Source organism: Sciurus carolinensis, chromosome 6 (genome assembly GCF_902686445.1).
Source record: "Sciurus carolinensis chromosome 6, mSciCar1.2, whole genome shotgun sequence".
Taxonomy (NCBI): Eukaryota; Metazoa; Chordata; class Mammalia; order Rodentia; family Sciuridae; genus Sciurus; species Sciurus carolinensis.
Window position 1 is genome coordinate 128,039,057 of NC_062218.1, and position 23,050 is coordinate 128,062,106.

At 38.7% G+C, this 23,050-nt stretch overlaps 1 protein-coding gene across 1 annotated transcript in view; it reads left to right on the forward strand.

Moving 5' to 3' along the window:
- Positions 1-23,050, forward strand: part of Trpc7 (transient receptor potential cation channel subfamily C member 7) — a 145,260-nt gene that overhangs the window by 45,173 nt on the left and 77,037 nt on the right. Inside the window, exon 4 of the mRNA XM_047554779.1 lies at positions 11,414-11,596. Within this exon, the coding sequence (XP_047410735.1) occupies positions 11,414-11,596 (183 nt within the window). The remainder of the gene's footprint in view (positions 1-11,413; positions 11,597-23,050) is intronic.

The following is a 23,050-nucleotide window of genomic DNA, read 5'->3' on the forward strand; positions in this document are numbered from 1 at the left end:
CATTGCCATAGGAAGCCACTGTTCCCCAGATCACCCCTTGGAACCTGCACTGGATTCCCCAGAAATCTCCTCCTCTCCCCCAATCAATTCTCATACCTGCCTTTTTCTTCATTTCCAGGTGCCCTCCCACTTCATCCACTAGAAGTCCCAGTCCCTCCTCAGCAAAGGCCCCTTGTTTATTTACTCCTTCCCTAAGAGGTGCTCCTCCTTGTTACTCTTTTTTAAAGACTGGGTCCCCCTAAGGACACAGTTTCCCCTGCAGCCCTCTCAACTGGGGCTGGTTTTGCTCACACAGTCTTCATAGCACGGGGCCTGGTAATGGGGTGGGCATCCCCTTTGCTCCAGACCTCTCTTCATCTTTCCTCCCTAAGTGCATTCATCTTTGAGTTATATTTCATTACATGATATCTGCCATATCCCTTATTGGTACAGTCTGCAACAATTGGTCACTTTCAGTCCTTCCTCATGGTTTCAGTTCCTACTGTTTAAATTCTTGGCACTTTAGTATAGACATAGATTGTTCTTCCAATACTCTGACTCAGTTGGACTCATCTTTTCCATTCCACACTTACTTTGGTCACCAGGAGCTTACCTGAGCCTATGCTTGTTATGTTCAATAAATGTAAATCCTTCATCATCTAAGCATCACAAGTCACAATCTCAGAATATCAGCTCCGATGTTTGGGTCTTCCCTGACTATCCCAGTTCTGTCAGTCTTTTACCTCCCTCCAGGACCCCAAACTCTAACCCTTCTTTCATTTTCCCACTCCCCCTCAAAGTTCTTCACACCAGTTTCAATTCCATGAACTATTATTACAAGCCCTCCTTCATATACTCTTCAACTCCTCCTCAGCCCCTCTCTTGCTTTGTTATACTCTTTGGAAAAAAAAAAAAAAAAAACCTGGTAAAATCTCCATCTACTCCATGCTGGCACCCAAGAAGATGAATGTGCTTAGGGAAAAAATCACCACATTAACTGACTTTATTTAAATTGAGGACCATGAATCTCAAATGGACTCTTATTGTTCTCCATATTCATATCTTAACTGCCTAATCCTCGCATTTTCATGTTCTCCTAAAACCTACATCAGACCTCCTCTGAACTTCTGCCACCTCATCCCTTATTTCCACTCTCAGTTAATCATTTTTATTCCTATTTCACTGAAATTAAAGCAATAGGAAGAAAATATCTATAATCTTCCTCCATCAATGCATTCACCCTACTAGCTTCCTCACCTACAAATTGACCTTCCTTCCTGTTACCATATGTGATTCTATACAAATTTATTCTTCCACTTATACACTGCATTCAGTCCTCTGAGCTACGAAATCTACTGCTTAATATAATGATCTACTAATATCATAGGCAATGATTAGCATAATTATCTAATTCCCATCAGTATACAAAATATTCTCCCATCAGGAGGAGGAAGGAAGGAAGGAATGAAGTACAGAAGGAAGGGGGAAATGGGAGGATAAAAGAAGAAAGTGAGTGAGTAAAGGAAAGGAAAGTTTCTCTTGACCCTACTTCTCACATCAGCTACTAATCCATTTCTCTGATCCCCTTTGCAATAAAATTCTCAACAGAGCTGTTTACATCATTGGCTCCAATACTTCTCCCAACTTCTTTTAATCTTCTCTGGTGATGCTCTTCACTCTCTCAGAATTGCTCCAGTCATGGTGACCAATGACCTCCAATTTTAGTCAATTCTCACGTCTTTCATTCAGGAATAATGCCCTATCTGCTATAGGACAGTTGTGACTGTTTAATGACATATTTAAATGTTTAGAACATCTTAATTATTAGCGGTTGGCATAACATTACCATTTCTTAAACTTAGCCTTAATGTCAAAAGCAGAAATACTTCCCAGGTTTACAGCATACACACATCTACTGACTTACCTTCTTTTGTATTTCTCTTGAAGCTTTCCATAAACATTCCTTTCAAATAACTAGGTCCCTGAAGGGAGGGGTTGGGGGATATATTTGAAGACCACACTCTTTTTAAATTTAATTTCTCAGGTCTCCATTGAGAAATGAGTGTTAATTGTTTTGTATTGTGTGGGTGTCTCAACAGCATCCTTCTGAGAAAATCATTTAACATTTGACCCATCAGGGTAATGAGCTTCTCTCCCTCTTTTGATGTAAGTTTGTCAGTAGCTTTTACAAAATTGGAGAGTTGGGGTTTTTAACCAAAATCAAGCAAACTAATCATTTCCTGAAATTGATGCTGTCAAAACAACAGCCTCAGCACCAAAAGTTCAAGATATCAATTTATCTTCTTGGATGGTTTCAGTTTGTCCTTTGTATTAGGACTAGAAACACATCTCAATAATAAATAAACTTGTGAGATTTATGGACCAAAAGAAAAGAAATTCTAGGCTATTATGAACCAAAGAATTTCAGCTAACATCTGTGTTGAATGGAAAACAAAAAATAAATGGATGAATAGTTTAAAGACTATTTAATATATCGACTATATAAAAAGTATGAAGTTAGTAAGTTTGGGTTAAAAGACAGCAGAAAACAATTTTTGGCAACATTTTGTTCCTAAAAGTAATACTTCATAAGTCTAAACAAATGTAAAAGAATCATGCTGAGCATTTTATAAGTCATATTAATAAATGTATCTATACTATGTTCATACAAGGTCAAAATTCATATTTTCATAAAACATGTTTGTCTATATGGAAAGATCTCAAGAAATCTACAAATCTCAATAAGTGGATTTAGCAAGGTCACAGGACATAAGGAACACAAAAAGAAGTCAATCATATTACTACTTAATGAGCAATTTAAAAAGAAAAAATTAAAATAATTCTAGTAGCTGAAAAATTAAATACTCAAATACAAATCTTACAAACATATGTAAAACCCATAAGTTCAAGACTATAAAACATCAGTAAAAGGCATCAAAGAACACCTAAATAAATGGAGATGAATATCACGTTAGTGGTTTGAAGGAATCAACAGTCAATTCTTCCCAAAATGATTCATAGATTCAATACAATTCCAATAAAAATCTCAGAAGTTATTAGTTATGAATAATTTATTTTAAAATTTAGGTAAAAAGTGAAGGAATGGAAAAAGTCAGACCAATTTTAAAATGTAGAGCAAAGTTGGAGGACTCAAAGTATCTACTTTTGAGAATTAATGTAAAACTACAAAAACAAAGACATTGGGTATTAGTGTAAAGACAGGTGTATAGATCAAGGAAACAGAATAGAGAGTACTAAAATAAGCACTACTAATATTGTCAATAATTTTTGACAATTGTGTAAAAGCAACTCAATGGAAAGAGAATAATTTTTTAACAAATGAGACTGGAACAAAGGAACATCTATGTGCATGCACACCTTATATAAAAAGTAACACAAATAGGTCATAGACCTAAATATGTAAATGAACCTATAAAACTTATAGAGAAAAACTTAGAACCTTGTTAAGAAAATATTTCTAAGTTGCGACACCAAAAGCATAACCATAAAAGGAAAACATGATAAATTGGACTTCACCAAAATTAAAAACATCTGTTCTTTGAAAGTTACTGTTAAGAGAATAAGTCACAGACTAAGAGAAAATAGTTATAAATCCTATATCTTCAAAAGAAATAGTATCCAGAACTCTCAAAATCAATAATAAGAAAATAAACAATTCAATTTTTTTAAAGGGACAAAGAATTTGAACAAACCTTTCATCAAAGAAAATACAGAGGTGGCAAAGAAGCACAGAAAAAGATGCTCAATTTCATTAACCATTAGTGAATGCAAATTAAAATCACAATAAGGTACCATGACACAGAAAATAATTTGGCAATACCTAGAGCTGACAAGACTATGGAATAACTAGAGCTCTCATAATTTTCTGGTGGTAATGTAAATTGGTATACCTATTCCAGAAACAAACTGGTAGTTTCTTACAAAGTAAACCATGAACTTACCATATACTCAACAATCCCACTCCTAGATAGGTACTCTAAAAAATAAGAATTTATGTTCACACAAAAACTTACATGTGAATATTTATAGCAACCTTCTTACTTGCTGAGAACTGGAAACAACCAATTGGTGAATGGATATGAATGGATATACAGACCGTGGTACAACTATATAGTAGATGTTAAACAGAAAGAATATTTTTTTTTTAGAAATAAGTTCTTGATGCATGCAAAAACATGAATAGATCTAAAAGAGTATGCTCAGAGAAAAAAGTCAATCTCAAAGGGCTATATCCTATATGATGCCATTTGTGTGACATTCTATAAGAGGCAAAACTCTAGGGCCTCTTTCCATGTTCAGCACAGCCATAGCTTATGGTCCAATGAAGCACTGCAGCAAACAGCAGCTTCTAAGCACTGAATGCTGGACAGATTGACTGGTGTGTTTATTCCTCATCCATTTGCCAGTCCCCAGAAGCTAAGAACACCTCCTTCATTGCCCTTTTCAAGAACAGACTTAAGTGTACCCTAAAGGAGATGAAGTAAAGATGAGTTGGGTCTACCAAGTGGTTCAGAAAGATAAATGGCAAAGTCTACATTCATATATCCTACACTGATCATTTTATGGATGCCATCAGCATTTACAAGACTAGAGAGAACTTCCATCTGACCTATGGCATCCTATTCCTCCGAAGAAGGCCAGATACAAGTTATGCAAGTAAGAAAGATCTTTGTGGATATAAAAGAATCCCTCATCAGATGAACCCTGATGCTCAACCTATTCATTTCTCTGAGATAGTCTCAGCAAGGTGAACACCATCATTCTGACTGATATAGAGACTAGTAAGATTATAGGTTTCACAAGTTTAACACTGTTAACTTGTATGTGGTGACTACAGATACTCACCTGGGAAGGACTTGTATAATTACCAGAGATGAAAAAAGTAGACATATTCAGGGTATTTAATATGTGGACTAGATCTGTAGTATTAAAGAAAAATTAAGTGTTTTTCTGGTAATTTTTTATTCTCCCACTACCCATAGGCCAGTCTTGCTTCCATTAGAGTAGTTAAAAACCACAAAGGTTTGAGAGGTTGGGAGTTTGAAATTAATGGTTAAAATGAGCTAGTAACAATAAAAACAATCACCATTTGTAAACTTTATTTTTATTTATTTTGTAATTTCTGGTATTATTATTAACTATTCTAAGCATTTTTACATTATTTCAGTGTTGAATTCTCCCAGTGATTGTATCATGTGCATATTAGCACAGAGGAAAAACTGAGATGCAATAGAATTAAATGACTTGCTCAGTGTCATAGTTTTACTGGCAAGTAATAGGATTTCAAACTTCAGATCCTTCTGGCTTCAAAGCCTAGGCACTTACCTACTGCACCATAAAATCTGTTGGGGATTCAGATATTCATATGCCACCCTTTATTTCCCCAAATGAGTTGAGCGTAAACCCTAGTTGAGGCCCATTTTTAGAGTGTGCTAAGTAAAAGAAAACATGCTGCTTCCAGAAGCAACAGGAAGAGAGGGAAGAGAATAGCATTTGAGTCAACCCAACCTATTTTGAATCTTGGTTCTACCACTTAGTAGTAGGTTGTCTTAGAAAATTTCACTGCTGCAAATCACTTAATAAGCATTTACTGAATGCCTATCACGTTCCAGGAAATGTTCTAAGGCTTTAGGATACATTTGTGAATAAAATAGAAAAAATCCTACCCTCAAGAATTTTACATTCTAACATGAATACACAACCAGTGTAACTCCATATCATTTACATCCACAAAAATTGGAAGTTATACTCCATGTATATATGATATGTCAAAATACATCCTACTGTCAGGTATAACAAAAAAAGAACAAAAACTTTTTTAAAAAAGAATATTACATTTTGGTGGTGGGTTTGGAAAATAAATATAACAAATAAGCAAAATATCTAATACATAAGATGGTTATAAGTTTAATAAAGAAAAATGAAAAAGCCAGGAGTGATGGTACATGCCTATAATCCCAGTGAATCAGGAGGCTGAGGCAGGAGGATCACAAGTTCAAGGCCAACCTTGGCAGCTTAGTGAACTCTGTCTGAAAATGAAAAATGAAAAGGGTGGGTATGTAGCTCAGTGGTACAGCCCTGGGTCCAATTCCCAGTACTGAAGAAAAAAAGAAAGTAAAAAAGAAAGAGAAGGGTAATGGGGAGTTGAGGAATGCTATGGTTTGGGTCATATGTTGGAGGCTTGGTCCCCAGGATGGTAACTTTAAGAAGTGGGACCTAGTGTAAGGTCCTTAAGTCTTTAGGGGGCATATTCTTGAAAGGGATTAAGGTAGTTCTCAAAAGGGATTGTTATGAAGGAAAATAACTTGGCCCTGCTCCCCTCTGTGCTTCCTTGTGGGAGATGTGACCTCTTGTTCCTGCATGCCCTTCCACCATTGCTATTCATGATATCACACAGCCAAGGGGCAGCCCTCACCAGAGCCTGCACCATGATATTTATACTTTCATTCTCCAAAACTATAAGGTAAATAAGCCTCTTTACTTATGAAGCTAGTCTGTGCTAGATACTTGATTATGATAACAAAAACCTAACTAATGTGAGGAGGGTTACTTTTTTTAAAAAAGATAGGGAAGCTTCGCTGAGAATGACATTTCAGCAGAGACTTAAAGGAACTGACAGAGTTGGTCATATAGAAATCTTGGGAAAGCATTCAAAAAAACAGAAATTGCTAGTGCAAGCTCTGGTCCATGCCAAGTGTATCTGAAGAATAGTGGGGGTCCCTCAAGAAGTGGTTGGAGTTAACTGAGGGGAGAAATAGAAAATAAAATCAGGGAGAGAATGGGGTGCCTGGAGGGCAGTGTATTGACTCCACTTTTACTTTGAAGGATTCAATGCCATTATCTGACTACTTTTTTTAAGTATCCCTCTGTCTTACATAGTAAGACTAGACCATAAAGGACAAATCAGAGATCTGTTAAGAGTCTCTGGGCTAGTTAAAGCAAGAGATGATGATGGTTTGGAATGAGGTAGAAATAGTGAAACTGGTGAAGAGAGGTCAGAGTGTGGATATATTAGGCAGGTAGAATTGGCAGGATTTGCTATCAAATTATATGTGGGTTGTGACAGGAAGATAGGCATCAAGGCTAGATTTAAGAATTTTTTTGTCTAGAATAACTGAAACTGTGGGGAAGAATAAATAAGGACTTGATTCAGAATTTTAAGTTTGAAATGCCTATTGACATTTGAGTGAAGATATCAAGTTGGCAATCAGATATATGAATCTTGAGTTCAGGAGAGAAGGATACATTAAATATATAAATTTCAGATTCATCAGCATATAGATGTTACTGAAAGCCATAACACTAGATAAGATCACTAAGTCAATGAGTGACAATGGATAAAAGGAGATGTTCCAGGACCCAACACATCTTTGGGGCATTGCAAAAATAAGACATAAGGAAAATGAAGATGAATCAACAAAGAATGAAAAAAGTAATAATTCAGAAAGAAAAAAAAACACAGAAAAGTATGTTATGCTGGAAGCCAAGTGAAGAATGTATATCAAGAAAGAGGAAATGATCCACTATATCAAAGCACTTGATATGTAAAATGAGAACTGAGAACCACCTATTGAATTTAGGAACATGAAAATCCTTTGACTTTAACGAGAACAGTCACAGTAAATTCAGTGGGCAGGAAAGTCTTATTAAATGGAACAATAAAGAGTACAAGAAGGGCAATTGAACACAATGAATGTAGAACACTCTATTGAAGAGTTTTGGTGTAAAATAGAACAGAAAATTGGAGTAGCAATTGGAGGAGGAAGTGAGGTCAAGATAAATTTCCATTTAAAATAAGAAAAATAACGGCATGTTTGTAAGATGAGCAAGTAGGGAGAGGAGAAGTTAACAGTGCAGGAGAGAGAAAGGAAGGTTGCAGGAGCCATGTCCTGGAGTAGGCATCAGAGGTTGATATCCAGGATGCAAGCGGAGGGGTTGACCTTAGAGAGGTGCAGAGGCAGTTCATCCAAAGTAAAAAGAGGGAAAAGAGAATACGTGTGCACCAGTGCATGTAGTTAGATATATGTGATGGTGTGAGCACGTGGTGCTTCTCTGCAGATAATTTCTATTTCCTTAATAAAACAGAAAACAAGGTCCTCATCCAAGAGTTAAGAAGAAGTGGAAGTTTTAGAAGATGGAGGGTAAAAGGTATGAAAATTTTGTTTAGAAGAGTAAATTGCCAAGGGTACTAAGGACTACTTGAGGTTAGAGACAATTAACAGGAAGATGGATCCATGCAGTTGTCTCATCTCAGCCACATTTACTGGGCAGTGGCAGGACCAGAGTGGTAGAGAATTAGACTCAACCAAGGCCAGGGTTTTATCCAGTGAAGGATAAAAAAAGAGGAGCCTAGAAAAGTTGACGATATGTGCAGGGGTTATCATAATGATTGACCATGAAATATAAGCTCTTTAAAGAAGAAGACAGTAACCTAAAGGGGGAGGTGAAAATTAGGGTAAAGGAGGAATGGTTGATTGCTTATAGTCTGGTGGAGGATATAGTTACTGGAATAACTAAGAGACTGGGTGGCTGAGTTTGGGTTAAGGATGAGTTCACCAGAAAAGGGTCTGTCAAGAAAATGAGAGAGCAGGATAATGGGAAAGTCGTCTTTCAAAATATTGAAACTAGGGCTCAGTGGATATGTGCCCCTGGGTTCAATCCCTGGTACCAAAAAAAAAAAAAAAAAAGATATTGAAACTGCCAAGAATAACAAAAGCAGTAATACTGGGACAAAGGGAGTAAGGCAGGAGCTCAAATTGCCAAAGTTGAAAGAGTGACCCAGAGATCAGTAACTAATATGAGAAAGAGAAGTGTATTCAGTCTGTTTATCTCTCTTTGTCTCAGTCTCCTCATCTTTGGGTTGGAAATAGTGATCATGATTTTTTTTAAGAATTGAGATAGAGAATACACCTGTCACCCACTAGGACTTAGGAACCTCAGCATCTAGGAATATTTTCTTTAAAAGTTTGTAAAGGGCACTTTTGACCTCCTGGAAATGTATCTCATCCACCTCAACTACAGTGAGGGGTATGTGTTGGAAGTCTCCCTGAGCTCAGGGTTGACCCAATTAAGCATACTCATCATAATTCTCTAGAGATACTCACCTATAATCTTCTCTGCCACCACCATCCATGTCCACAGAATCTCCTTCTCCCTGGCAGGTCTGGGTTCTTTCTTTTTCCTTCCAGCCATCTTCAGACACCAGCTTTATTGACATTCAGCCTAAGTTTAATGCAGAAGACAAAAATGCAGTTACCCACTTTGGCTGATTTGGTACCTTCTTTTTGATGGACAGGTTGGATAAAAGAGCCCAGGGAAGTGACAGCCTCTAATGAAGAAGCACTTTTTGCTTCAAACTCTGCAGAACCCAAACATGTGCAGATTCTATGCCATACATCCTGACTTGTTCCTACTGTGGGAACTTGGACCACGGGCTAGGGCAAACCTTTTCCACTTCACATGCCCATTCATGCATTCAGTTCTAGGTAGGAGTTTCCACCAAGAAACATGTCTAGTCTAGTCAACAGGTTCCATTTTATCAGGAAAACTGACATTCAAAGACATTTCTTGTTCTCATTAAAGGGGCAATATGTTGATGCTGCAGGGGAAGGAGATTTGGGGAATATCAGTAGCAACAGAGCAATGGGTCCATGTGGTGAGGTGATCCACCTTCTCCATTTTACTGAGCCCAGTGTATGTCATGTTGAGATTCCCAACTCTGGTTCATCAGAACTCTGCAGAATATTTTAGCCAGGACAAACTCTGGGCAAGTTTTACTTGGCATTGCTCTTGTGGGACCCTGAGGGTGAATCTCCAGTCTCCTTCAACCCACACTACTTAGAAACCACCCTGGTCTCATTCTCTGCTAACTTTTCATTGTCTGGTACACAGTAGCTCCTCACTAATGAATGAATGTGGAAGGGTGGATGTTAGGGATGGAGAAGCACAGGATACAGCTCTTCATGTCACCAACCCACCTTGTAATAGATGCTAAAACCTAGAACACTCTAAGTATCTTTTACCTGAATTTTTCTCCATGACAGTCTGCTAAGCTGAGCAGTACTTTTCTACTCAGAATTTTCAAAATTCCTTTATTCTACCTAAATTATACATGAAAATGAAGGGTAGCCATTCTTGTCTGAAAATATTTTCATGATCCTTTTCCCTTTCCCAGCAAGCAAGCATTTACTTACCTCTTTCTCTAATGCAAAGTGACATTTTGATGCAGCAGTCCTGGAAGGAGACAAGAATCATTAACTCAGAAAAATAGCTGAGCTTCTGCAGTTTGCCAGACTCCCACCTATTTGCTGAGGAATCCAGGCTCCAGAAAAGCAAAACTGCACTCCTATTTGCCAACCACTATTTATGAGTCTGAGGGTTGTTGACATTGATTAACATTGAAAGTGACATCTGGCCCTTATGTAGTTTCCGAATAGACTCGTTTCAACCAAGAAACCAATAAGAAGGCCTCAGGGGAAAATATTTGGAGGGAAGTAGTGGTATGAGAGTGACATGAAACATTCTTTTGTCCAACATTTTGGATCATTATCTAGAAATTAAGCAGTGTGTTTGAGAGCAAGAGAAGTTGGAGTGTTGCTAAGAAAGGAAGTAAACTTCTCAAAGATAATTGCAAAGATATACCTAGGGAAAGGAAAAGAGAAACCCAGGAGCAACTAGTTAAAAAAGTGAAACAACAAAAAGGTCAAGACTGAAAGCGTTTACTCAATTGGCAAGTAATTTAAGGAGCCATGATTTGCTATGCAAATGGATTTGTAGTAAGAAAGGATCCTATTAGGTGTAAATTACATTTGAGTTTTAAATGTATAAGTTACAAGCCATTTTCCAGCACATATAAAAAGCACAACTGTGTATATTTTCTTCCAACTTTAGTGTATCAGTCTTATCTTTCCAGTAAATTCCTGTGTAGAACAGTCACCATTATAGGTTGGTGCTAAATGAGTGAGGTATTATTTCTAGCATCTTAAAAGTTTGTTTCCTTATTACTCCTTCCTTACAATTGGCTAGGAATTAGGCCTAGAGAGCTGCTGCTTTGAAAGCCTGGGATTGGTCTATGATAGGTACTCAAATCACTTAAAGAACAAATTTTAAAAAAAACACACACATTTCTGAGTCTCATCTCCATGAATTCTGCAATTTTAGCATGACCCAAGGTAACTCTAATGCAGGTGGCCAAGGGACCACACTCTGACAAGTGCTGACTTAGAGAAGATATCCTCTAGGTTGTGTGTCAAGAGAAACAGCCCTGTCTTCTGGATCCAGCAATGCCCTTGGTTCCAACGTACTCCATTAAGTTCACAGTTGTTGGACAGTTATTGATCAACACTGCTGTGCTGGGCAAGCCAATCTGTGGGGCTCAGTGTGACACACCCCTGATTTTTCTTTATTCTGTTAGAACGATTACAGGAAGTTATCTATGCAATGCAAGGATTTTGTGGTGGGCGTGCTGGACCTGTGCCGAGACACAGAAGAGGTGGAGGCGATTTTAAATGGTGATGTGAACTTCCAAGTCTGGTCCGAGCACCACCGTCCAAGTCTGAGCCGGATCAAACTCGCCATTAAATATGAAGTCAAGAAGGTAAGCTTTCCCATCTTTCTTGACCTCACAGGGCTGCTGGCCTAGCTTTGTGCTCATGCATATTTCATGTTCCTGCAAAGTTACTGTGATAACACCCAAATTCTCTCCAGACAGAGAACTGCCAGTCTTGCAGGGCTGCTCAGATCTCACCACCTTTCCCTACCTCAATCCCCAGCCTCCCAGAAGAGAGAGAGGAATCATGAGTCAGTCCATGACTAGACCTTTAGCCTAGAGAACAGAAGAGGAGATTTTCGGCCTCCAGACAACTGGCAGGACAGTGTCACAGTGAGGAATCACATTAGCTAGCAAGCTAATTCCAAATTTTGAGAAACATTTAACTCAGGTCTTTCAAAAGCATTAATTGTGTAGAAAATGGTTCAGTGTAAAGGATTTATGGCATCCATCGTCCTCAAAGTCTTAGAGAAATTTACTTCAAAGTCGTATGAAAACTCTTAGTATGAAAACTCTTAGTAGGACTTCTCCAAAAGTAAGCTTGTTCCTCCTCTTCAATAGATATCAACATGTCTTTAATGACCCTTGTCATCCAATAACCCTTGCATCTGTAGTGTCTGGTCAGATTAGAGTTCTAGGGAGGAAAAGTCATTTACATTTCCATTTTTTATATACTTTGAATTCTTTAGAATCTGCTCTGTCAGCTGACATCATTCATCCTGATGAAAATTGGACAGTTCCAAACACCTACATGGTTAAATGTCAGTGGACTTTCCATATAAGCAGGGCAGAGCTGATCTGTGCAGGAGGATTTTAGGGTTTTTTGGCTATTTCACATGATCAAAACTGCAAGGTATTTTAATACCCTCAAACTGGCCACTGGACATGTCTCCTCTCCCCTGATTATCTTACTTTGTGTGGGGTCAAGCAGTCTTCAAGAAATGACATGGATCTGTGGAATTCATCTAGAGAGAGCTTTCAAGTTTGATAAAATCTTCCTGCCATTTTACTTCAATGATAATCACAAATCCTACGAAAAAAATTGATTCTTTTCTAAGACTCTGAGTTCCAAAGATCAAATTGATAAAACATGGAAAAAGGTGGCCTTGAAATACATATTAGAAAGCAGAGAGTTTACTGGGGTGCTTGGAAAAGTCAGATTGTGGTTTTAAGTACAATGATATTTTCTTCGCTCAGGGAAATACATTTTTTAGACTAAGCCAAGAACTCCCTGAGGTTTTGTACCAAAGCATGGCAATCACTTCCTAAAACTGCTGAGATGTACATGCCCTTGAGTTCAAACAAACCTGCTGTGGAGGCTAAAGATGAGCTTGAATTTCCAGAACTACAAACACTTCCTTCCTTCCCCAAGCCAGAGTATCTTCCTACCATTTAGCACAGGGGGGAAGTAAAGATATCTTTGAAAAGCCAGAGAACAGGAGATGATGCTTGATGTTTGAAGATTTACAGTCACAGTTTTGGCTACTGTGAGCAATTCCAAGAGTCCATGGCATGCAGGCATTACCCATTTTTCTGAAACATAAATTTAAATCTAGCAGAACTGTCATCAAGGGTAGAGTCACTCAGTAAGTCCAGAAGTCTTGCCACTACTTCATAGCTACATGTTCCCTCTCATTGTCAATTACCAAGTACAAAATGGCCCTGATAATGAATGAGAAGAAAAAGGGAAGCCCTCCATGAACATAATGGTTTGGTTCAGAATAAAAAGTTTTCATGAGGGAAATTATTTGCTCTAGTGGTATTTTCCAATTAGGAGAGTCATAAAGGTCTCAGGAAATATCCATCATGAATGTCAAATGTCTGCTGTCATCCATAGGCAGGAAGATGATCAACAACCAACATAAAATGCCAACTTTACTCATTTCCAGGGGATAAATTCTCTCGAATCATGTATACCATCATGCAATAGTAGACAGACTCGAAGTTTTCCTTGACATTTATTATATTATGAATTACTGGTGAAAATATCTAATAGCAAAAAGTCATACTAATGCACTTTCATTTTTTTAATTTATTAACTTTACCATGCTTGCATAGGCACAATCTAACCTGGATATTTGAGTTACAAATGACTAGCACCAAGGCCTATTTACATATACACAACCTTTTATACCTGATATGTATATGGCTAGAATATTGAACCATTAAAAATTCCTATGGCTCTGTCTACATGATGTGAAAATCAACCCATTAATTCAGTGATCAAAGAAAACTAATTGTTCTTGGCAGTTCCATGAACTGCTAATTAAGTGTTACCTTAAAAAGAGAGAGGGAAAGAAAATGTTTTGTATTTAAATAGATTTTGAGGCCATGAGTTAAAGGTAGTCAAACAGATTTCTATGCTTAAAGACTTTACAGAGTCCCTAATACTCATCACTACTCTAGAAGAAACAGACCTCCTCCTCCAGGGCCATTTTGTATAACAGACACCTTGTTGTCTTCCCCATCTCTCTTGTCTGTTCCCCAGGGAATCATACCTAAATCTCCTTCTCAAAGGCTTCTTCTCAAGCCACATATTGACTCTAAATAAATGCATAAGAGAGTTCCAGCCCCACCAATTGGGAAGACCGCACCAGTCTGGGTCCCTGTTTAGGCTCATCTGGGCTCAGGCTGTACCCATAAAGGGAACCCAGTGTGTGGTATACTCAGTGATAGGTCACAGACACACAGAGACAGCTCTTGGTGCCTTGTTCAACTTGTTTAAGGAACCAGTTGTCTAATGGACAATTTGTCTCTCTCCTCTTTGTTGCCTCTTCATATCTGGGCTGACCATGTTTTCCCTTCCTTCCCCTATATCATCTCTTCATCATTCCTTCCTCTATCTGCCTTAATGAGGATCAGGTGAATCTCCTAGTCACTACGGGAAAACTATGTGAACACTAGTCCTGTAGGCTCAATATTCAAAGAAGAGTGGAGCAGAGACCCAGAATGTCCTGTTTTGCATGACAGAAGCTGTAACTTCACCTGAAAAGGAGATGGACATAATTAAGCAAAGGCCTGCTACTGAAAAAAAAATCACAAGGAAGACATGAGAATATTTTTAGCAAAATATATTATTCCCAGAGCAGAAAACATGTCTGTTATCATGCAGTATCTCCAACAAGTGTTATTGGTTCCATTTAATAAATTGTTTTAGCCACTACCCATGAGCTCTGCAGATACTGACCTCAGCCCACCAGAGACCCAAGGAGAATAAGGCAGTGTATAAGCTATCCGTCTAGTGGGTGAGAAGGGACAAATATTCCAGGACTCTAACAGCAACAACCTCTGCATAGGAGGGAGTCTCTTAACTATTTAACTAACTAAGCAAAGTTAAATTCACAGCTCTGACCTCTTTTAGACTTCCAGCTGGCCCCCAGTTCTAATATCTTGGAAGGCAGTTTGGCTTGGACTCTAATCAGGGCCTTCTTTCTATTCAGCTTTGAGGTCCCCACTCTCCTCAAGAAGCAGCTCCACTGCTCCCAAGCCTTCCAGACCTGGGAACTTAGGGCTCATTCCTGACTTGGGGAGCTATTCTCATACAAAATAAGGGCCTGGGACAGGATCATGGGGAAGAAGGTAAGAGCACAAAGGACTGGAAGGACCCTACTACCTCTACCTCAATAATGCAGTTCACTTTTTCCTCATGCTACTGAATTAAGGAAATAACATTCCCTATGATTTTCATTCATGTACATATTCCTCATTTCACAAACACCCACTGATGTCTACCATATCACTGGTTCTGTGCTTGGCACACTAGAAGACCAAGGCCCAGGCCTTGCTCTTGAAAGGCTCATGTAGTGATAGAAGAAATAGTGTGAACAAAGGAAACACACCTGTCTGAGCACGGTACACAGGAATGGGAAAGGGGTATACAGAGGCCAAAGGAAACACTGATCAACACTGTTTGGGACCTTGGCAAAATATCACCAATGTTGTAGTTCCACAGAAATATCTGTGGTGGGGATGAATAGGAAGTGCTGGATAGGATGGCAATTTAGGCAGAGTGAGGTGAGAGGCAAAAACTGAAGCATGTTCAGGGAATGCGTTTAGAGGAATGACCCTTCCCTGTGGCTTTATCATTATGGGGAAAGAAACAGGCTTGAAGATTTGCCAAGAACCAGACTCTTGAAGGCATTTCATGCCATGTACTGGCTCCTGGACTTTATAGCGCCAAGACTACCCAATAAGATTTTCTGTGATGATAGAAATGTTCTATTTTCTACTGTCCAATATGGGAGTCATAAGCCTCATATGGCTAATTAGCATTGGAATTAGGCTAGTGTGATTATGGAACAATTATTTATATCTTTAAAAATTAATTACTTTAAATTTGACATTTGGCCTGTGGTTACCAAATTGGACAGCATGGCTGTATATCCTCATTTGTACATTGAACAGGTTTTTACTGAATGATTACAAAGTGGGATTTGCCAATCACTGGGGACATGGTAGTGAATGAAAGTGGCATGATCTTGGCTATCAAGGGGGAAGACAGACATTAATCAAAACGTCACACAAATAATTTTTAATACTGCAATCTTTAGTGCTATGAAGAAAAGAACATGAAATTATAAGAGCTTCTAAAAGCAGATATTACCTAGCAGGGAAGTCAATGAAGTTTCTCTAAGAAGCCCATACTCCAAGAGATAAAGAATAAGAAAAGTCAACCAGTGGTGGGGATGGCATTTCTAGCAAAAAGGATTATACTTAAAGCATGTCCAAAGGTCCTGAGGTGAGAAGAAACAGAGCAAAAGGAACCAAAGAAAGAGAATGTGGCCAAGTAAGAGGGCATGAGAAGTGAGGTGTGGGGTGAGTCTAAAGACAGACCAGACCATAGAGAGCTTTGTAGACCATGCTAAATACTAAATGATTGGTTTGAGGATGTTTTGTTTTGTTGTTTTGTTGGTTTTTTTTTTTTTTTCTTTCTTTTTCTCTCTTTTTTTTTTGAGGGATAATCAAGAGTGGTTTTAAAGATTGGGATAGCCAGAGAGACAGCTTACCCTCTTAAAGTCTAGAAGGCAAAAAAGGTGGGCATGAATACAGCATTCTGTTGGATGAAAGGGACAGGATCTTAGTCAAGATGGGCTAAGTTGTGCTGTGTTGACAAAGAAAACCAATGTTGCTGTGACTTTTAACAAATTAAGATTTAATTATTATTTATTCTATTTCCATCTTGGAACTGGATCCACTCAGGAATCCAAGCTGATAGAACAGCCACCATGTCAATGTATCCACCATGCCAGGAGGTAGAAAAGTAGAGCCTAGACCTGGGGCCTCACCCCAATGATCACGTGCTTTTCCCTGGATGGGACACTCTTTGTTCCTCTTACTTTGTGAAGATTTAATCCTACCTCCAACCCCACCTCCAGAAGGATCAGGAAGTAGAAACTTGCCATGTGTTTGAAAGGAGAGAAAAACAGCAGTTTGGGAAATAGCACTAATGATTATCACAGGAGAAAAGCCAAGGGAATTCATACTGAGTGCTTCAACTTCTCTAAATAAGAAGGCAGACTGAGGAAGTAAAAAGAAAAAAATGTTTATGGAAAGTTCTGTGGCAGACTGCATACTCCGTGGGAGTTCTGTGAATAAGACTGCATACTTTGTCAGTTGCCTGCATTCTTTTTTTTTTTTAATTTATTGGAAGTTCTCCACACAGGATGGTAACACACCAAGTCAGTGCTCTCCATAAACTTCTATTCCCTAATGCCAACTTCAAGATTCTTCTATAGATATGGGACCAGAAAAATACAAAATGTGTCCCGTGGAAGGTTCCCCTCAGAAAGGACTGTCAAGGAGGGAGGGCCATGGTGGAAGGACCATTTCCATCTATGTCACCTGTCTAAAATTGGGCCAAATGATCATCTTATGCACAGTTTACAGTCTTGCCATAAGTGGGCCCACTTTTCAACCTGGAAAAACTCCTAGAAGAAAGCAGAACTTGTTGAGTAGAAGTATAGTGTTATGGCTAGGAGCCTGACTACTTGAGTTCCCACTTACTAAATATGTGGCTTCAGACAAGCTATTTCATTTGCTAGCCTGCAGGGCCTCACAGACACAGTGGACACTGCTGCAACTCTCAAGAGCCTCTCAGAGAGAGAATGATGCCCCGAAGCAGACACACAACTGGCATACATCCTCTCCCTAATGTGGTTACCACAAGTAGGACACTGGAGAGAGGGTGAATGACCTCTGCTGGGTCCTATTTTATTTCCTCTGTCTACACAAAGCACAAGGCAGAGCCAGTGAGCACAGGTGACCTGGGGATATCAGGCCTTTCTAAAGGACATATGAGGGACCAGTCAGACACTCACATGCTCTGAGCAGACATTCCCCACTGTGTTTCCCTACTGAGGCATCATTCTAACAGATGCTCAGAGTTAAGGAGATCAGAGTTGTCGCGACAGTTTGGCCGGTCAGGCACTACCCCAACTGCGCTGCATGATGCCAGTAACTGCCAAACGCTGTTGGTGTCAAAAGCATCAATCATCCTCCTCTTTGGGGATTCCTCTGAGCACCTCCATGGCTCTAGCCTGGCCATGTGGCACAAAAATCACCTGGCCCAGAATAGTTATCTTTTACATGAGGAAGTTTTGTTTTCCTCCAGCAGAAAATCTTCAGAAACAAAAGAATAATTATGTTATGTAATTATGATACTTTTTATGCCTGGCAAAATTTCCAGAAGAAAAAGGAACCTGCTGGACAATGGCGTAGTATTCTGGCCAGGAGGCTGAATGCCCATGTTTGAGTTGCAAGTCTTTCACTTACTTCCTGTAGACAAATTATTTAATTTCTGGGCCTCAATTTCTCATCCATATTATGGGAAAAAAGTATAGTATCTAATAAATAATAGTCAATGTTTATTACCACACATAATGTCCTAGGACATGGTAAGTGCATAATAAACTAGCTAATTGCAGCTGTTTGCCATATTGATTTTATAAGAACTGCCCTTCAGACTAAATCAGCAATTCTTAACCTCAGCACTACTAATATTTTGGGCCAAATAATTCTTTTTCATGGGGATTCTCCTGTGCATTACAGGATTTTTAGCAGAATTCCTGGCCTTTGCTCAATAGCACCCTCCCCTCAACTTTTGTCAACAAAAAAATGTATATCCATCCAGACTATCTCTAATGTCTTTGGGAAAATTGGGAAGCCAAAATCATTCCCTGATGAGATCCTCTGTGTTAGTTTTCAGGATCTAGGCCACAACCCCTCAACTTTAAGACCCTAAAGTCAGTGATTGTAGTTATCTGGGGATGTATTGTATCTCTCCAGTCCAGTGACTCTCAAATCATGGGCCCAAATTCTAGATAAGGAAACCATTTGGGAGCTTTGTTAAAAATACCAGTGCCTGGGCCCCACCCACAGAGGGTCTAATCCAGTTCATCTAGGTGGGAGCACAGCAGCTAGTATTTTCTAAAGACTCACTAATTATTTTAAATTTTATAAAGATGGAGCTCCTAGAAGGTGATATCTCTCTTCATTCATCTTGGTCTCTGATATCTGAGAACAGTGCACATTCTACATATAATGTATAGCCTCCATGTTGACTAAATGAATAGAGGTTGTGTTCAGTAGGAAGTCAAAGGCTTTACTGCTTCTCTGATTGTAATTGTCGCTGTGATTAAAAATCCATCAGAATCCAGGTGATGTTTGAGACTGGCCTCAGAGTTTGGGCCTGTCATCTACAATCCTTTCATTGCCAACCACGTGCCCATTTGGGATTTATAACTTGACAAAAGTTCTTATTATCCAGGGAAGTCCTAATACTGTTTCTTGCCTAGAAGTCTATAGGGAGAGAGTAGAGAAGTGAATGTCTTCCAGGGAGTCCTGCACAGTTAGGGAGATTCACTGGGGACTTTGCCTCCTGAAGGGAGCTCAGATCACTGAGTGAGTGCTTCCCTGAGTGCTACACAGAGGATCTTGGGAGAACTCCCTCCTCTCATTAGCTGCCCCATTCCCATATCCTGCCAAGCTCAGTGTGAAGAGGAAGGGAAGAAAGAATGCTCTCTCCGCCCTTCTTCAGGCATGCTGACAAATCACCTCACAAGACTTTCTCTAATACACCGATACCACTGTGAATTTGCAAAAGAGATTTCAGATCTTCAAAGTAAGGGTTGTACAGCAGGGCAGAACATGATTACCTTTGGTTATCTTGCTGTCTTTCATTCAGCTCTTATCATACATAAATATTTGAGTGGAAGGATAATTCTTTAAAGCATTGTTTTTTTCCTTGGTTATCACGTTTGCTAAGCCATGTGGACTTAGCTTGTTTAACCAACACTATATTCATTGTGTGCTGAATTCGTTTAGAAAGTCAGAACCTGGTTATTATTACCTCCTTGTTTGGGAATTATCAGGAAGAGAAACTTATGAGTAGCATTCGAGACAGAAACATACAACCCCTTAATACCCGCCCCAGAAAGAGATGCAATCAGAAATATTTACTAGCCCAAAGTGGAAAGGAAAACAAAAGCCATTTCCAAATTGTCACTTTTATCCCAGAATTAAACAGATCTTAGAAATCACAATCTCCCCCAAGAACCTGTGACTAACTCCAATAATTAAGATACAGAACAACTGCACATTTCTGTCACATTGTTTTTGTACTAAATGCTCATAAATAGACTTAGACTTTCAATGAGCATTTGATCTTTCATATATTCCTCCCATTCTGTGCCATAATGCATTATTCTTTTTAACATCCATCTGCCTAAAGTCACATGCACATTTTCTTGATGGAAGGGAAGTTTTATAAGTATAATTGCAGAGAAAATTTTGCTTAATAAGGATGCTTTATGAAATCTAAGCTATAGTTATATTATGCCTAGTTGATGACCATAGCATGTAATTAACAGGTCAGTCTTCCTCTTCCCTCTCCCTCTCCCCTACAGATACACACACACACACATCAGAAAAAAATTTAAGTAATTGAATCATTTCATTTCCCAGCTTATATCTTTCATCTATAAGCCAGGTATAGTCTGATACTCATCACTACTAGAAGCAAAACCTAAGATAAGGGCTCTTGTGAGTCCTGTTTTACTAAAATCATGATCTCAGGAGAAACCTAGATTGAAGGGGCAGAAGTAGGATGGGGCAGGAGAAGAAGCTAAACTAAGAGGTGGTTTCAAAGAAGTCCATCCTCAGTTTGATCTCAAGAGGAGCCTTGGAGTGTGGCGAGTGTAGCACCACAGATTTGCCCAATATTAAGGCCAGGGGATTGATCTTTTGGATACCTGTATCAGTCAGTCACTAGTTGAAGGCCTCCCAACAGGAGGAAATAAATGTAAGTATTTCTGGACAAAGTGGTTCCCATTGACTGGAGGGAATTTCTGGAAAGAGTATATCTATGAGCCCTCAGCAGCCGGCACCCCAGCATCTGGGGCTGGGGGCTTTTTCCTAGTAAGGGGTTCTTGACAGGAAACAAACATCCTCTTGCCCTAAAGCACTCGGATTTCAACCACTAACTATGGCTGGCAAGCTGCTGCATGATCTGGCTCCTGCCTTCCTCTTTAACTCTTTCATACCAAAGTTCCTTCCTGCTCCCTAATCTCCAGGGGCATTACCTGCTTTTCTGTGCCTTAAATACTCCACACTAGTTCCAAAATCAGTGAAGTTACTGGTCCCTTTCCTCTAGATCTCTGCTGACTGGATCCTCCTCAGCAATAAAGATTGAGATCAATGGCCTTCTGACCACTCTGTCTGAACATGGTCACCATTATGCTTCCTCCCCCACCAGTCTCTCTCCATCTCAGTGCCTTCTGTAGTGAATTTCATTTATTTCTTTTGTTCACTTGTTTACCATTCATTTCCCTCAACACAGTATGTCCTATACCCCTATCACAGCTCACCACTATAACCCTAACCTATAACAAACCTAAGCCAGAAGACTCTCAAAAATATTTATTAAGTGAATGAATGAATAAATGAATCATACCTGAGTTTTCTTCCAATTATTTTTCTGAAATATAACATGATTGCAAGATCAAGGTGAAATGCATTTCTAGAAACTATGGAGGAAACCCACAGACTTATTTTGAGGATGTAAATGAGATAAATAGGAAAGTAGTCCATGATGAATTAATAGAATAGGCATTATTTTTCTCATTTCTCATCTCCTGTAACTATTGTCATTGACTCCAAGGAACCTCAGATCCTAACTTATGACTTTATTTTACTTAAAAACAACAAAAAGTCACTTAAATACAAAATACTATTTAATAAAATGAATGATAATGATCTCTAAATTGCATCTGAAAAAATCACAAATTAATTCATATTTTATTTTATTATTTTTATTTATTTTTTACAGACTGCATTTTGATTCATTGTACACAAATGGGGTACATCATTTCATTTCTACGGTTGTACATGATGTAGATTCACACCATTCGTGTAATCATACATGTACATAGGGTAATGATGTCTGTCTCATTCTACCATTTTTCATAACCCCCTCCTTCTTATTTCCCTCTATGTAACCCAAAGTTCCTCCATTTTTCTCTCACCCCCAGTATTTTATTATTGTTATATACTTATTAGTATTAGTATACTTATAAAATAATAATAGACTCAAATATACTTATTACAGAAGTAAAACTATTTTTTCACATTATTAGCGCATCATAGTTGTACCTAACGATGATATTTGTTGTTACATATTTGTACATATACACAAAGAAATATAAGTATTATAAATTCATCTTTGTATACTTCCATAATAAACTCATCTGATATATCACCTTCTGACTGCTTTGCTTGCTCTGATTTTGATAGGTTTTACCAGATAGAGCAAACTTGAAGGAGTGGCTAATCATGTAGCACCTATTACTTCGTCAAAGCGGTGGGCAATATAAAGAATAAGACCCAGACCTCACTTGTCAGGAGTGTCTTTCCTAAAGGTTTATGTGATCTGAATCTAGCCCTTTAACAAACAGTAAGGAGAGTTTAGTTCAGACCAAAAATAGTGTGGAAAAGTGTCATGGAAAAAGAGGTAGCCTCTGCACCAGGCCTTGAAAGTCTAGGCAGAACTGAAAGGTCAGAAGTCAAAGGAAAAGTGGAGAACGATCCAGGCAGAGGAAACATGGGGGAGGAACAAAGGCGTGATAATGTTAGGTGGCTCGTTGATAGTCTGGGGATGGGCATATGAGGAGGAGAAGACAAGTAGCAGAGCAGGTATGGAAGAGCAGGCTCCTGGGGTAGGAGGAAAGACATCTGGCTGGGGGGCTAGGCCAGCAGAAGGGGCTGTGAAAATGGGTTAAAGGGAACATCTTCATTCCATAATGGAAAGGGGATCCTGCAGATGGTCTTCAGTGTTTGTATTTTTCATCTTGCTGATTTTATTTTTGCACAAACACCTAAAAATAGGAAAGAAAATTAGAAGAAAAACAAAAATGTATAATGCTATGCCCCATATATCAATTGTTTTCATGTTTACAGTCTTCTAATTCTTTCCCATATACAGATATGCATTTACATACTCAGAACTGT